This window comes from Panthera onca, chromosome B4 (genome assembly GCF_046562875.1).
Source record: "Panthera onca isolate mPanOnc1 chromosome B4, mPanOnc1 haplotype 2, whole genome shotgun sequence".
Taxonomy (NCBI): Eukaryota; Metazoa; Chordata; class Mammalia; order Carnivora; family Felidae; genus Panthera; species Panthera onca.
Window position 1 is genome coordinate 48,393,401 of NC_138345.1, and position 15,693 is coordinate 48,409,093.

A 15,693-nucleotide genomic window follows, 5' to 3' on the forward strand; every position below is an offset into this window, starting at 1 on the left:
GTTTCTATGCAGTTGCCCAAGGGGGCAGAATTTTGTGCTAATTCATCAACTTGAGAGTTCTTAGATACAAAGGTAGTATACATTTAGAGTTCAAACCCATCTTCAGAGTAGACCTAACTTTTTGATTTCTCATGGGAGACATTTTTTGGATATAAACCCAGTTACCAACAAGCATCCACATAATCCCTCTATGCTACTGCATGAATTTCTTTCTGGTCATTTATTGACTCATTTATTCAACAGTATTTGTTGCATATTAACTGTGTGCTACACACAGTCCTAGATGCTGTCTACTCTCAGTACAAAGATGTCCCTGATATACTTTTCAAAACAAACAAACAAACAAACCCAGAATACAGGGGTGCCTGGGTGGCTCAGTTGGCTAAGCATCCAACTTTTGACTTCGGCTCACATCACGATCTCATGGTTCATAAGATTGAGTCCCACGATAGGCTCTTTGCCGATGGCCTGGAGCCTGCTTGAGATTCACACTCTCCCTCTATCTGCCCCTCCTCTGCTCTGTCTCTCTCTCTCTCTCAAAATAAATACGTTAAAAAAAAAAAAAAGAATGTAAAATGGTTCAGTTAGTCACTCAAGTGTCACAGTAGCAGAAATGTAGGCAGTCCTGCATTTGAAGGCAGTAGAGCCTCATCAGGAGTTAGCCAGGTCCAGTCTGTGCCAGGGCATAGACACTGCACTTCCTACTTCAGATTCTAGAGCCAGGAAGCTTTGCTGATTTGTTTTCACAACTTCTCAATGGAAAGAATGAGGTATTGGCATGAGTCACCATGGTCAGTCTGTGCTGCTCATGTTTCTAGCCTCTGAAAAGCCTCAAAGCTCAATCAAGCCTAGAAAAATGGCCCCAACACTCTCACCTAGCTCATAGGTCTGCCATAGTGGGGTTTCAACATTTAGGCTGCTTAGAATATATAAAAAAGGCAGAACAGGTATTAGAGGCTCATTCTTCACTGAGGTGGTGAAATGGGGTGAATACAACCAAAGATTAATTAATCACATCCTTCCTTTGTCTACTGGTTGTTAGTTTTACCCCTTATTAAAATAGCAACAGCAACAACAGAGGTTTACGGAGATGCATTCAACGTCTGTAATAATGTAACCACATATCTCACAGCCACTTTCTTTATTTTATTTATTATTATTTTCTATTCTCAAGTTAGTTAACATACAGTGTAGTCTTGGCTTCAGGAGTAGAATCTAGTGGTTCATCTCTTACATATGACACCCAGTGCTCATCCCAAAAAGTTCCCTCCTTAATGCCCGTCACCCATGTAACCACCCTCCACAATGAACCCTCATTTTGTTCTCTGTATTTACGAGTCTCTTATGGTTTGCCTCCTTCTCTGTTTTTATCTTATGTTTCCTTCACTTCCCCTGTGTTCTTCTGTTCAGCTTCTCAGATTCCACATATGAGTGAAATCATCTGCTATCTCTCTCTGACTGACTTATTCACTTAGCGTAATACCCTCCAGTTCCATCCACGTGGTTGCAAATTCCCACAGCCACTTCCTATGCCCAGTGCTCTCTCCAGAGCTACCTTTCCAGATATTCATTTCCACTTTCCAGTCATACATGTTATTCTGAGACACTGACCACCCTCACACATTTATACTGATTTGTAATTATAGACATAATTTCCTTCTTCCCTGGGGCACAAATTCATTTTTGTGGCATGAGTTATTTCTTCCAAATTGATTCATTAAAATTTTTTGTTTTAATGTAACATTCACTTTAATTCATTGTTCACACCATCCATTTGTCAAGCTAATACTATGTGTAGGTACTAGCAGCAGAGGAGACAAATAATAAACTAATAAAAATAAGTAAATAATTTTATATAAGATAGGGGTAAATGCTAAGAAGAAATGGAAAGATTATAGGAATTGCTTGGAGGGCCTGTACCTGTACTGCAAGATGTGAAGCTCATTTGCTCATTTTTTAAAAATTCTGTTGAAAAGTTTTTTTAATGTTTATTTTGTAAGAGAGAGATAGAGCATAAGCAGGAGAGGGGCAGAGAGAGAGGGAGACAGATAATCCCAAGCAGGCTCTGCACTGTCCACGCAGAGCCCAACGCAGGGCTCAACCTGTGAAGACCATGACCTGAGCCGAAATCAAGAGTGGGACCCTTAACCTATTGAGCCCCCCCAGGCACCCTCACTTACTTATATTTGAATGTTCCCTTGGACCAGCCCACCCCCATCTACTCCCAACACTTGTTTATCACAGTGTGGTGCTATGCGAATGAGCAAGATGGATATATCTCCATCCTGTGGAACACACAGTCTTATTGAATGAGAGAATCACAAAAAATGCATAATTATAAACTTCAATAAATGTTATGAAGGAAAAGTATTTCAAGTTAAGAAACTACATGACAATGGATCTAGAGGTTGATTTAAGAGGTTAGGAAAAATTTCTTGAATAAGCATGTTTGGTCTGCAATTTGAAGAATAAATAAATAAAAGGGGCAGTAAAAATAGGAAGAGAAAAACTGAACTACAGTAACTATATACATTGTAAGGTGGAATGAGGCTTTGTGCATCCGAAGGCATAAGATCTTAGGTGTTCTCCTTGCACACACACACACCCAAATGTAGCTATGTTAGGGGATGGATGAGTTAATTGACTATGGTAATCATTTCACAATGCATATTTAAGTCATTATTTTGCACACATTAAAAACACATTGTACAGCCTAAATAAATACAAATTTTATTTGTCTGTCACGCCTCAATAAAACTGGAAAAAAAAGACGTAAGTCTTGGGAATTAGGCAGGACCATGTGAAAATGCCAAAGGTCTAACATTTAAAAATTTTTTTTTTAATGTTTACATATTATTGAGAGACAGAGACAGAGTATGAGCAGAGGAGGGGCCGAGAGACAGGGAGATGGGGAGACACAGAATCTGAGGCAGGCTCCAGGCTCTGAGCTGTCAGCACAGAGCCTGACGTGGGGCTCGAACTCACAAACCGAGAGATCATGACCTGAGCCGAAGTCGGACGCTTAACCGACTGAGCCACCCAGGCGCCCCTAACACTTTTAAATCTTAAAACTAATTGAAAACCACTGAAGAAGTTTAAGAAGGAGAAGGAAGACATAATAAAATACTGTTTTAAAAACATGAGTCTGGCTGCCGTATAGAGAATAGATTGAGAAGGGTCAAGAATTAATTCAGGAAGATCTATTTGGAAGACCATTGTAGAAACTCAGTGCTGGGTGATGGTAGCTTAATATAAGATGCCGTTGGAAAGAGGGAAAGGAGGAGGGACATAGAAGTTACTTAGAAGGTAATGTTGAACCAATAAATGTAGAGGCAAAGGCGTGCGTCAAAGACGCACGCCTTTGTTTCTAGATTATACAATTGTTGCTGATCTGGAGCAGTTCACAGTTTTAGGGAGAAATGAGAATGAATTGAGATGTTTTTGTGATATCTAGATAGAGATGTAGAGCATGTGGTTGGTGTTCAGTGTCTGATCTGAGCCGGAAATGCAAATTTGGGAGTCAAGAGCCCATTCAAATAAAACACGTGTATTTTTCAAAGTAAATGAAAATATACCTTTCCCTAAATGGGTTCCCACCTGTCTTCCTCCATAAAATGAGCTGCTTTGTACTCAGGGATGGAGGAAGGAGATGAGTCTTTTTTTTTTTGCTTACTATTTCCTAACTCCTTCATGAGTTATAATAATAAAACCAAACAATAAATGTATTGCACAATATCAACAAAATAGAGTTATAGAGAGAGAGTTTAAACACACAAGTTCATTGGGATGATTTGCTCAGAGTAGGCGATCGATACATATTTGTTATTTGACCAAGTCACACTAAAAATATTGCTAAATCACTTTTTAAATGATGGCTTACAATTGGGTTTGTTGTAAAAAACATGAATATGGCCATAAATACTCCCCTTTAAGAAGACAAGAGAAAGCCCTTCCCACTCTGGAGATGCTGACTTTGGCTGCCTAGTTCAGTGACCTGACATAACATCAGACCCAAAGTTTCAGTCTGTCACTTAGCCTTTGGTGGACCATGGGCCTGCTCAGCTAATATAATTTGGCAAACACAAAGTGTTTTATGAGAGAGGCAGTGTGGAAAGAACTCTACAATTTGCAAAAGATTTTGCCAACGTTTTTAACCACTCGTCTTCCCAAATGCTCTCCCTCAGTCAAATTAATTTACAAATATTTTGTATTTTCCATGTCTTTTTCCATTCCCTCTCTAGGGACCAAGTACTTGGCATTAATTTGGGCTGTAATAGCCTCATGGGATCAGGCTGAGTAATCATCTGGAGGGACCAGAAAAAGACACTATGTAAGGGCCAAGTTCAAATTACTATCAAGGAAAGGGGAGCAAGAGATAGCACCAGAGGAACAACGTTAAATGTTGGGTCCTAAGGTAGAGTTCCAGGCTGTACATGGAAAATGTACCAAGAAGTTAAGAGATTAGCTGCAGGTCTCTGAGCCTAGGATACAAGAATATTAAAAAAGGCCCCGAATGTAGCTCTGAATAAAGTAGGGTTGTCAGAAGTTTCTTCCACTGGCTCTGGGAAGTAGGTGTTTAAAGGCTCAGGATTATCTCAGACAACTGTGTCCCTTTGCCCCACACCACTCCCCTATTTTAGAATGCTTTCCTCTCTGTCTACTTAAATCCTGCTTGTTTCTTTTGGACCAGCTCAATTCCCATGTCATGTGTCACCACTGATACAGTATTTATTTGGCCTGAGACTAACTGAGCAAAATCTATTTCCTAATAAAAATGCCCAGTCATTGTAGTATGTTTGTTTTAGGAGGTAAATTTTGCAGCCTTTAACATCTTTAAGCATTTTTCTCTCTTTTCTCCAATATTTTCAAGAAGTTTTTCTGAATTTTTTTCTGAGTTTAGTCCTTTTAAACCCTTCTGAGAGTAATAACCATGTTTTACTTATATTGCTTTATGTACTTTATAATAATAATGATAATAAGGGCTACTGGTTGGCTCAATGGATAGAGCATATGACTTTTGATCTCGCAGTCATGGTTTTGAGCCCCACATTGGGTGTAGAGATTTTTTAAAATAATAGTAACGATAAGAATAATAATATCTATTATATATCAAGTACCAATTATATTCTAGATATTTCACCTACATTATTTCTAATTTTCATAAAAACCTTTCCAGGTATGTATGTTACACCCATTTCGGGTTTAAAAAGGTTAACCTGCTCAAAGATGGAACCAGTGAATGCTGGAGTTGAGACTAAAACTCAGATTTGGTTTCCATCACTCCAGGCTCCCTTTGAATATCTGTTGAGTTGGTTAATCTGAATTGGTTGCACAGTTTATGTTACCTATCTTCTGGAGCTTCTGTGGCCATTCTTAGAGCCATTGCACATGGGAACCAGAGAAAGAGAGAGAAATAGATAGATAGATAGATAGATCGGTAGGTAGCTAACAGCTAGGTGGCTATTGGAAAGGAGGAGGCCCACATTTTATGTCTCCTCATTTCACATGGGAAAAGCTCCAGGTTCTTTATTGGTTTTTGGTTTTCATCTTTTTTGTTTGTTTGTTTTTGCCTTCACTGTTCTTTTTTTCTTTCTTATTCACAAACTTTTTTAAAAAGTTTATTCATTTTGAAAGAGAAAAAGTGTGCACACAAGCAGGAGAGGGGCAGAGAGAGAAAGGAGGAGAGAGAAAATCGCAAGCAGGCTCTGTGCTGACAGTGTGGAGCCTGACACAGGGCTCAAACCCACGAACTGTGAGATAATGACCTGAGACAAAATCAAGAGTCTGACGCTTAACCGAATGAGCCACCCAGGTGCCACACACCATTCACTAAAAAAAAAAAAAAAAAAAAAAAGAGTTTTCTTATATCATACTTCAACACTTCTTCCCACGTCCCTGATTTAATTTTCCATCAGTAAAATGTCTAATTTATATGTATAATTTTCCAAAAGCTTTTTAGGTAAATAGATAAATTCCAAAAAGTTTATTTGTTCAGCAGGGGCTAATTTGTATGGTCTTCTTGTGTGTGTGGGGTGTGTGTATATATATATATACATACACACACACACATATATATGTGTATATATATATGTATATATACACATATATATACATATATATACACACATACATATATATACACACACATATATATATGTATATATGTATATATATATACATATATATATATACATATATATATGGTTTTGAAGTTTTTAAGAGGAGAAAATCTAGAGGTTCCAACAAATTTATTCTTGGAGACAACCAAGCTAGTTTTCTAAACTAAAAAGACAAATTCTGTGGATTCTCTTTCAGACTTGTCACTGTTCTACGCTCGTACATTTTCAGATTACCATAGACATGGTGGTGGAAAGAAATGTAGAAAACAGGTTTTTGGATGTATCCCAGAGATCTCTAAACTATGTTTCAATTTTCTGTGTATGCTATATGCTTTTAAAGGAAAGTTAGTAAATTAATAGTGGCAATAAGATGTGATCAATGCTGTATTGGTTAAGGCCAGTATCATGCACTCAGGTTGCCCAGAGGCCCAAGGGGACCTCTAGAGAGACCCATCTGAGTAGGGCCCTTGGTGGCTAATGACAGGCTTCCAACTAGGGAAGGCGCAGGAGATATTCTGTGTAGAAATAGTTGGTACCTTAGTACAAACTAGAAGAGAAAAGGAAAAACAAAGAAAGCTTGTGAAGTGTGCGTCTGCCCCCTTTGGGATATTCCTCAGGGATAGTAATTGATGCTCACTCTGTTGCCAAGTGATGTTCCAAGTCCTTAATTTGTGCCATTTCATCTGATCTTCACAATAAACCTACAAGGTTAGTGCTGTTATTATTCCCAGTTTGCGCTGTAGGAGACACAGAGGAATTAAGAAACTTGGAGAAGTTCACACAGTTAATAAGTTGTAGAATCAGACTGTCTGACCCCAGAGCCCATGTGCCTAACTGTCATGATACATTGCCTTCCACCAGGCTCTTCCAGATATTTGTTTCAAATGAAGAACTAGAAATAATTATTAGTGTGGTTTCTTTGGCAAGTCCCTTGTGAACTTCACTGATCACAAACCCCTATATTTTAATAGCACTTCACATAATCTCCTGAGGAGAAAAGGAAGAGGCAGATTCAAGAGGAAAGGAAAATCTCTAAAAGGTGGAAAAGAGAGAACTGAAAGCAATCTCAATCCTGGCTCGCGTTACAGAATTGAGTGCCCTGTTGGAACAGGAAGTGATGAAGACCACCATCCTTAATTAAAGCTAGAAGGGCAGTGAGTGCCAAAAAATAGACTGCAAGATGCAGATAAAAATGGGTCTCCCTCACTGGGATTCATGTGCTAACTTTTATAAACGGAAGATAAAAGATCCTACCAGGGTTCAGATAATTCATCTTTTATCGTGTCCAAATTGTATTATTGTTAGCTTGTTAAGAATTCCTTGTATTGGGGCGCCTGGGTGGCTCAGTCGGTTAAGCGTCTGACTTTGGCTCAGGTCGTGATCTCGCAGTCCGTGAGTTCCAGCCCCGCGTCGGACTCTGTGCTGACAGCTCAAAGCCTGGAGCCTGTTTCAGATTCTGTGTCTCCCTCTCTCTCTGCCCCTCCCCTATTCACGCTCTGTCTCTCTCTGTCTCAAAAGTAAATAAACGCTAAAAAAAAAAGAATTCCTTGTATTGTTGGTGATATTATTCATGAAGGGGTTGAAATGTTCTTCAAGGATCTGGGGCAATAATCAGATAGTGGAGCCCCAGATTCTGAGGGCTTTGGGGAGCAGATTTGTGAGAAAAGAGTGAAAAGGAAGAAAGAGGGAGGATGTTTATTTTTAATAAAGAGACCCTGCCCAAACTTCCTGAACTCAAACCAGTCTAGACTTGTTTTTTCCATTTTACACAATGTCCGCAACAACAGAATAAATTTATTAAAACCAAACAAACTGGGGGTTGAGCTTTGGCACTGAAAGCCAGACAGAAATAGAATCAGCCACTTTTGAGTTGAGTCTAATGGCTGATTTACAAACCAGTGGGAGATGTAGGCTGTGTTGGCCTTAACTGAACCAAAGTTATTTTCATTATGAGGAGACAATGGGGAGGTAGAATGTCTGGCCTGGCGCCCAGGACGTGAGCTAGTCAGTTCTGCCCTCCTTTTCCTTCAATTTTCAAAACCCAAAATGTCGGAGTTGAAAAGAACCTTTACAGTCATTTCCTTCATCCCCTTATTTTGTGTGGAGGAAATTGAGACTTGGAGAAGTCAGATGTCCTCCTGTGCCCATGACAGAAGTACATTCGAACCACGTATGCCTGTGCTGTCGGACGGCACCTACAGATGAGGAGATTCCATTCTTGGCTCTTCTGGGCTGGGAAAATAAATGTGGAGACATTTCAGTCTGCACACCCTTGACCATAAACTCACAGAGCCAAGTCTACCAATTAGATTAACTGTGTGTTGGAGGATTGCACAGCTCTCTCCCTTTCTTAGCCATTGAGGCTGAAGTGTTTCAGCATCAGGGACGTGTGTGTGTGTGTGTGTGTGTGTGTGTAGAGCGCTTGTTCAGAGGAGTTTCTGGGTCCAGGCCAAAATCAGTGTGTGTTTTTACATCTCAGAGTGCTTTCCATTCCTCACTTCATTTTATCTTTGCTATGTATTTGTGAGGAGATAGAAAGTTAAAATTAACTCAATTTCACATGTTAATGGAGTGGGAAAGTGATGGGAATGGGAAAATAAGACAGTCACATTCCCAGGGGGATGTGCTAAACTTAATGGAGAAGTCGGAACTGTTTCAGCTTTCCTAATGGTAGGGCCACACTGTCCCTGCTCCTTCCATTAGTATGAATTAGACCAGTTGTACAATAAATGGACGCTGGAAAGTGCAGGTGCTCCTACGTCCGTTAGTTAATTTTCTTCAACACGTTGGGTCAATTTTGAAGAGATGTATGGCATTTGGAATCCTAAGAGTCACTTTTTTCTGGATGCCATTATTTTAAAATCTAAATCTTCATGTCTAAAGAGGCAGATCCTTTGACAGTCCTCTTTGTGACGAACAGTACTCCATACCTTTCTCCTCTTATGGACAATCATTTTACTATGACAGATGATAAAAGACGAGATGCCTTAAATAAATGAAACCTCATAATAGTCTCTTAAGTGCAGAGCAGAGAAATAACAGATGGAAAAGATAGTTGCTTAGAGAAGTGACTTTTTCCTTAGATTTCCCATTCACTTAAAATTTTTTCTCTTTCCTACAACTATGGCCACTTCTCTCCGACCTTAGAGGCTTGATCTCTCTAGAGGGAGAAAAAAGTGAAATCTTTTATCTTGATGGATTTCTTAGTATCTGTTTAAGGGATGTGTCCTTTACAGAATCGCGGTCAAGAATTCTTAGAAGCGCGTGAGAAATTAATATTAGCTCCACAAACACAACAGCCTTTGCTGTGGTTTGGGTTCTGTTGTTTTTGGTGACTAATAACTGTAACTGATATATGGCCTATTCCAAATGCATCTCTTTTCAGATCCTGCTCGATGGTTATCACAGCTTTCCTCATTGACTCATTAGTCATCTAGCGACAAAGTCCTTTTAAGTTTATTCTTAAAATGTCTATATCTTACTGGGAATTGAAAACATTGTGCTTAAAAACAGACATTTGAGAACTATGTGGAAATTGTGTTTCGTGACTTGAGCTTTTCAGAAATTGTTATGCTAAGATACTAATATATACTTAAAATCACACAGATTGGAAAATGGTGAATTTCTCCTTCAGGAAACCCTGATGAACTTGAATATTCTATAATTTAGCAAATTGGAAAATAAGAAGGTGGAAGGAGAACTAGAAGGTCATAAGCTGATGACAGTTCTAAAACTGTAGCCCTAAGTAAATTGCCATTTTAACACTTGGTGTGGCTTCCATAATTATATCCAGCCTTAACCTCACTGGCTACCATTCTTTCCCAAACACGAGCTGACCCCAAGGGAGCAGTGGTTCTTTGACCCTTGGCCCTCACCTTACACATCAACATCACATTATTGGTCACTACCATTCTTGCATTTCACAGTCATGTAAATACGTACCTTACCACAAACAACCTGCCTGCTGTGAACACCTAATATTTCCCTTTATTGACTGACTAGCTTCTTCCATCTCCAGCCCTGGCATATCATTTGTGGTGTGAAAGGAAAGAAGCATGTGGCGTGAACAGAATGAGTCAGTCCAAGAGAGGCTGCAGGTCTAAGGAATTAGATCACAAGTAATTATTTCCTACCTTCATTCTGTGGCATCGTTGCCAAAGTGTGGTGGAGTGAGGGTTACTCTTTCTGTGGTATATTTGCCAAAGTGTGGGGGAGTGCCCTTTGGGAGCAGTGAGATTCTTATGATCCTGATGTAGAGTGTAGAGATTTCAGGACAGCGCCAAAACTTTCGATATACTGTTCAGTGTATACCACTTCCCTCCAGATACTTCCTTCCCTGACCACACTCCTTTGTACTCAGCCTTGATACTATAACTCCACCTGATTCAATGTCTGCCCCATCCAGTGACCTGGAGCAACACCCTAGGATGAGGTAAAGATAGAGGAAGGAGTAAAGACAGAGGCCATGAGTTTGTAGGAAAGCAATAAAGGATGGACTACTGGGTGGTAATTATTAGCAAGAAGGTTGATGTGCCAGAGGAAGTGAGTGGCACTCCAAGTGCCAAGCGGCACTTGGAGATAGCAAGATAAGGTACTATCAACTTTGGATAAAAAAGGAAGATATGTAGCAAGAAATATGATTGGGTGCACAAAATTTAGTTGGTACAAATAAGCATCACGGTCACAATTTAGAGTTAAGCCTAACATCAATTTTTGCACAGTCACTAATTACTGTTCGAGTTTTCACTTTCTCTTTGCTGATATGCATTATGACCACCATCATCAAAATATTTGAATATCTACTAAGTATATTAGAAATTCAGACCACCTCTCAAATTCCCAGTGAACTTCGGGTGTGTCCTGTAACCCATCTGGGGAACCAGATGGTGAGGATGGGAAGAGGTGAAGTTAACATTGTGCTTTGGGTGTCTCATCTGTTTTCTGGTCCATCTTCATGTCATGGTAGAGGTACTCAATCAATATTTGATGAAGGGATGAATGAGTGAGTGATCATGTTGTACTGCCGCTGGAAGCCTACTCTAATCCTTTTAGTGAAGACAACATGGTCATATGTTCTGCCCCAACCCTGATTCAGTGAAGGTACTACGTATTTTATTTGATAAATAAATCCATTCTTTTGCATTGCATTGGTTCAGTGATTATGGTAATCTGAAAGAAAACACTGTTCCATCTACTACAGTAGGTACTATGGTGAGCCACAGAGATCACCCCCAACTTCTTTAGATCAGACACACTCTTCACCTATGTCTTAGTCTGTTTGGGATGTCATAATAAAATATCACAGACTGAGTGACTTATAAACAAGTGAAATTTATTTCTCACAGTTCTGTAGACTGTAAATTCAAGATCAGGGAGCCGTCATGGTCGCGTGAGGCCCCTTTTCTGGGTTGCAGACTTCTAATTGTATTTTCACATGGGAGAAAAGGAAGGAATCTCTCTGGAGTCTCTTTTATAAACCACTCATCCCGTTCATGAGGGCTTCACTGTCCTGACCTAATCACTTCTCAAAGACCCCCCATCTCCTACTAACATCATATTAGGCATTATGATTTAATAAATGCATTTTGGGGACACACAAACATTCAGACCATGACCCCCCAGCTGCTGGTTGTATCGATTCAGCTCTTAGCTAAATCCCACTCACCGACCTCCAACACAGAGATTTCCCTCTCTAAGGTGAGCTGCCTTTCCTGTGATCACACACCTTTCCTGTGTGCAGCCTGCATCAAACGATCACTGTGAGGGTATAAAGGCCTGGCCGCACTCTCCAGTTTTAGACAACTCTGCAAGTACATCCCAGCACTAAATATGCCCATGAGTTAATCTGAGCCCTTGTTGTGACTGTGTCATAGCCCAACTTTTCCTTCTGCCCAATCCTACATTCCTCATTTCCCCACAGGTCCCTAGGGTACTCTCCAATAAACTTCCTGCAAGGAAATTTAGTCTCAGAGTCTTCTTCTTGGGAAACATAACCTCTAACACAACATGTTTTTTAAATTTCAAAATTCTTACGTCACCACTGCTAGAATTATGTCAGATCTTTTCTATTTTTTTCTTCCTCAAGCCTAGGCTAACACCATATGTTCCCATATTAAGACCAGTGGGCTTAATGTAGAATTGTATCCTGCTATTAAGACTTAGTGGAACCAAAATAACAAGTGGATGTGGATGAGGATGTGGAGAAAAAAGAATGCTCTTGCACTGTCAGTGGGAATGTGAATTGGTGTGGTCACTAAGGAAAACAGTATGGAGGTTCCTCAAAAATTAAAAATAGAGCTACCATACAATCTAGCAATTCCACTTTTAGGTATTAATCCAAAGAAAACCGAAACACTAATTTGAAAAGACAAATGAACCCCTATATTCACTGCAGCATTATTTGCAATAGCCATGATATGGAAGCAACCCAAGTGTCCATTGGTAGGTAAATGCATAAAGAAGATGTGATATATATAAAATGGAATATTACTCAGCCATGAAAAAGAAAGAAATATTGCCATTTACAACAGCATGGTTGGACCTAACGACTATTAATTACATAAGTGAAATAGACAGAAAAACAAATACCATTCAATTTCACTTACCTACATATAAAGGATGGAGTAGATTGGGAGACAAGGTAGATGAAGGAGATTACGAGGTACAGTCTTTCAGTTATAAAATAAGTAAGATATGGGATGTAAGGTATAGCACAGGGAATGCAGTTAATAATATTGTAATAACTCTTTATGGTGACAAATGATAACTAGACTTCTTGCAGTGACCATAATGTATATAAAGATCGAATCATTATGCCATATACCTAAAACTAACACAATATTTTATGTCAATTGTTCTTCAATTAAAAAAAAGACTAGTGTAACTAACTGTTTGGATAATGAAGCATTCAAGTTTGGATTCCACACTTTTCATAACCTATAGAAGTAACTTAACTCCTTCGCCCTTCACTGTCCCCTCCTTACCTTCACTCCTGGTGTAACTCAGACGTTTCATTGTCAAGCCCGTGGAAGCAATGACAGAATGGAAAGAAAAGAGGGAGACACTGGGCTATCGTGGAAATGATTTGAAGGGTGGGGACTCCCCTTCAAATTTACAGGGGTAGAATTTTAAAATTCATTTGTTTGATTTCTAGAGTACTTTTTCTCCAAAGGTTCAAAACTCAAAACAGGTTTTTAATTAAGTTCTTCCTTTTTCTAAGCTCTAGAAATGTAAAAGTACTGTAATTAGGAGCATGGGTCAGATACATCGCACTCCCTGTTTTATTTTTCTTTGCTTAGAAAACCAGATACTTTCAGAAAGGTAAAATAAATAAATAGGGCTGGTTCCAAACGCATTGTGAAATAGTTTGTCCATGATGAGCCTCTTCCCTTTTGCGGCAGACTATTTTTCTTTGTGGCTACTCTTCCCCTAACATTGAGACTTCTTGGTTTATTGCCAGTCTCCTGTCCTTCTCCTTCTCCTCCCTCTCCTGGCCATGACCTACAGTCAGTCTGATGGCCTCCCTGCTACCTGTTGTTACTATAACTGAAACGTCCCTATTGTACAGCTAACTTTTCTCTCTTAGGAAGCAATTTTGCTTGGCACACTTATACTTGGTTAGTAAGTATTTAAATAGCTGGATGAGACTATGAATCAATAAACTGCTCCCTCACAATACACCACTTAGCACCCACCCTGCCCCCATCCACTCAAGGTAAACATGTATAAACAGGGGCCTGAAAGAAAACAACATGCCTTCCCTTGTAGCAGGACCAAACTAGGTGAGTTGGGAGAGGAGTCCTATGACAGATGAATGTTAGAATATTGTGTTAACCATGTGCTTCTGATGTTTTGATGTGACGTCTGGGGCCTTGCTGACCCTGGAGAGACTGCTCCTCATAAGGCTAGCTAATTCGCAGAGATGGTGAACAACTCACCCAGGGCTGTCTTTCATATGCAAACCAACCAAGCCAGAGACCATACCCTCCCAAACCTGCTTTAACTGAGCTCTCACTGGGCTCTCACACTCTGATCCACCATTCACCTGCTCTCATCACCTCAGGACCAGATTCCGGACAGCTAGGGACAGATGACATTCAAAGCAGCCAATCTTAAGCCTGCTTACCTGGCCTTGACTGTTCCTTCCCACACAAAGCACAATAAAGGCTATTGCCTATATTTTCCCCTTGGTCCCTCTGCCTCCTGACCAGCCCTGGTCCTTCCCCATGGTATGGCATGTTCCCCCCTCTCGGAAACCATAACAAACTATCTTTTCAATGTCAATTGTCTCCTGGTCTGTTGGCTTCACCATGCCTGAGCAACAATAAAACCTACATTTTATTATTTATTTATTTATTTATTTATTTAATTTTATTTTTTTTTGAGACAGAGAGGGAGGGAGAAAGAATCCCAAGCAGGCTCCACACTGTCAGTACAGAACCCGATGTGGGGTTCGAACTCAAGGAACCGTGAGATCATGACCTGAGCTGGAACTAAGAGTCCGATGCTTAACTGACTGAGCCACCCAGGTGCTCCCCAAATCTATATTTTAAAATAGTTATTTCAAATACTTCTCTAATCTCACGTGTGAGGCCTCCAATGCTAATTCTTTTAAGACTCCGAAGGAAGTCTCTCCTTTTTTAAAAGTTCAGACGATTGGAGAAATAGCTGTTATCCAGAGAAGGCAGCGTAGTATTCTGTTAAAAAACAAAAGCAATGACACACTTCACCTCATACGTATTATCAGCTTGGGGTCTCAAAAAATCCTGTGAATTATTGTATTGCCCTCAATGAACTGAAATTTAAAGATAGGGTTTTCCAAGGTCACAGAGTCCCATACACAGAAGACATGAGACTCACACACCAATTTTCCTGGCATTCCTTCAATCATGCCCTGTTTCTCTACTTCTTCTATCAAAGTCTTCTATCTTCTACTCTTCCGGTCCAAGGCGCTTCGGGAGCCGCGGGCTTTGGTGCAGATATGGCCAAGTCCAAGAACCACACCACGCACAACCAGTCATGGAAATGGCACAGAAATGGCATCAAGAAGCCCCAGTCACAAAGATACGAATCTCTTAAGGGGGTAGACCCCAAGTTCCTGAGGAACATGCGCTTTGCCAAGAAGCACAACAAGAAGGGCCTGAAGAAGATGCAGGCCAACAACGCCAAGGCCATGAGTGCACGTGCCGAGGCTATCAAGGCCCTTGTCAAGCCCAAGGAGGTCAAGCCCAAGATCCCAAAGGGTGGCAGCCGCAAGCTCAATCGACTTGCCTACATCGCTCACCCCAAGCTCGGGAAACGTGCTCGTGCCTGCATTGCCAAGGGTCTCAGGCTCTGCCAGCCAAAGGCCAAGGCCAAGGCTCAAACCAAGGCCCAGGCTGCAGCTGCAACTCCTGAGCCTGCTGCAGCTCAGGCTCAGGCTCCCAAAGGTGCCCAGGCCCCCACAAAGGCACCAGTGTAGAGGTTTCCATCTGCCAGTGTGAGGGTAGAAGGACTGGTGTGACCCCTGGGCTTCTATCTGCATGGGGCTGGTGTCCTCCTGTGCTATTTGTACAAATAAACCTGTGGCAGGATC

The 15,693-nt window shown here is 40.5% G+C and overlaps 2 protein-coding genes across 3 annotated transcripts in view; both read left to right on the forward strand.

The window, feature by feature from the left end:
* PDE6H (phosphodiesterase 6H) overlaps nt 1-15,693 on the forward strand; it is a 179,661-nt gene that overhangs the window by 95,884 nt on the left and 68,084 nt on the right. The window lies entirely within an intron of this gene.
* Nucleotides 15,059-15,691, forward strand: LOC132694672 (large ribosomal subunit protein eL29-like). Its single transcript, XM_081796116.1, has one exon. It carries the CDS (start codon nt 15,100-15,102, stop codon nt 15,577-15,579), a length of 480 nt encoding a protein of 159 aa, XP_081652242.1. The 5' UTR covers nt 15,059-15,099; the 3' UTR covers nt 15,580-15,691.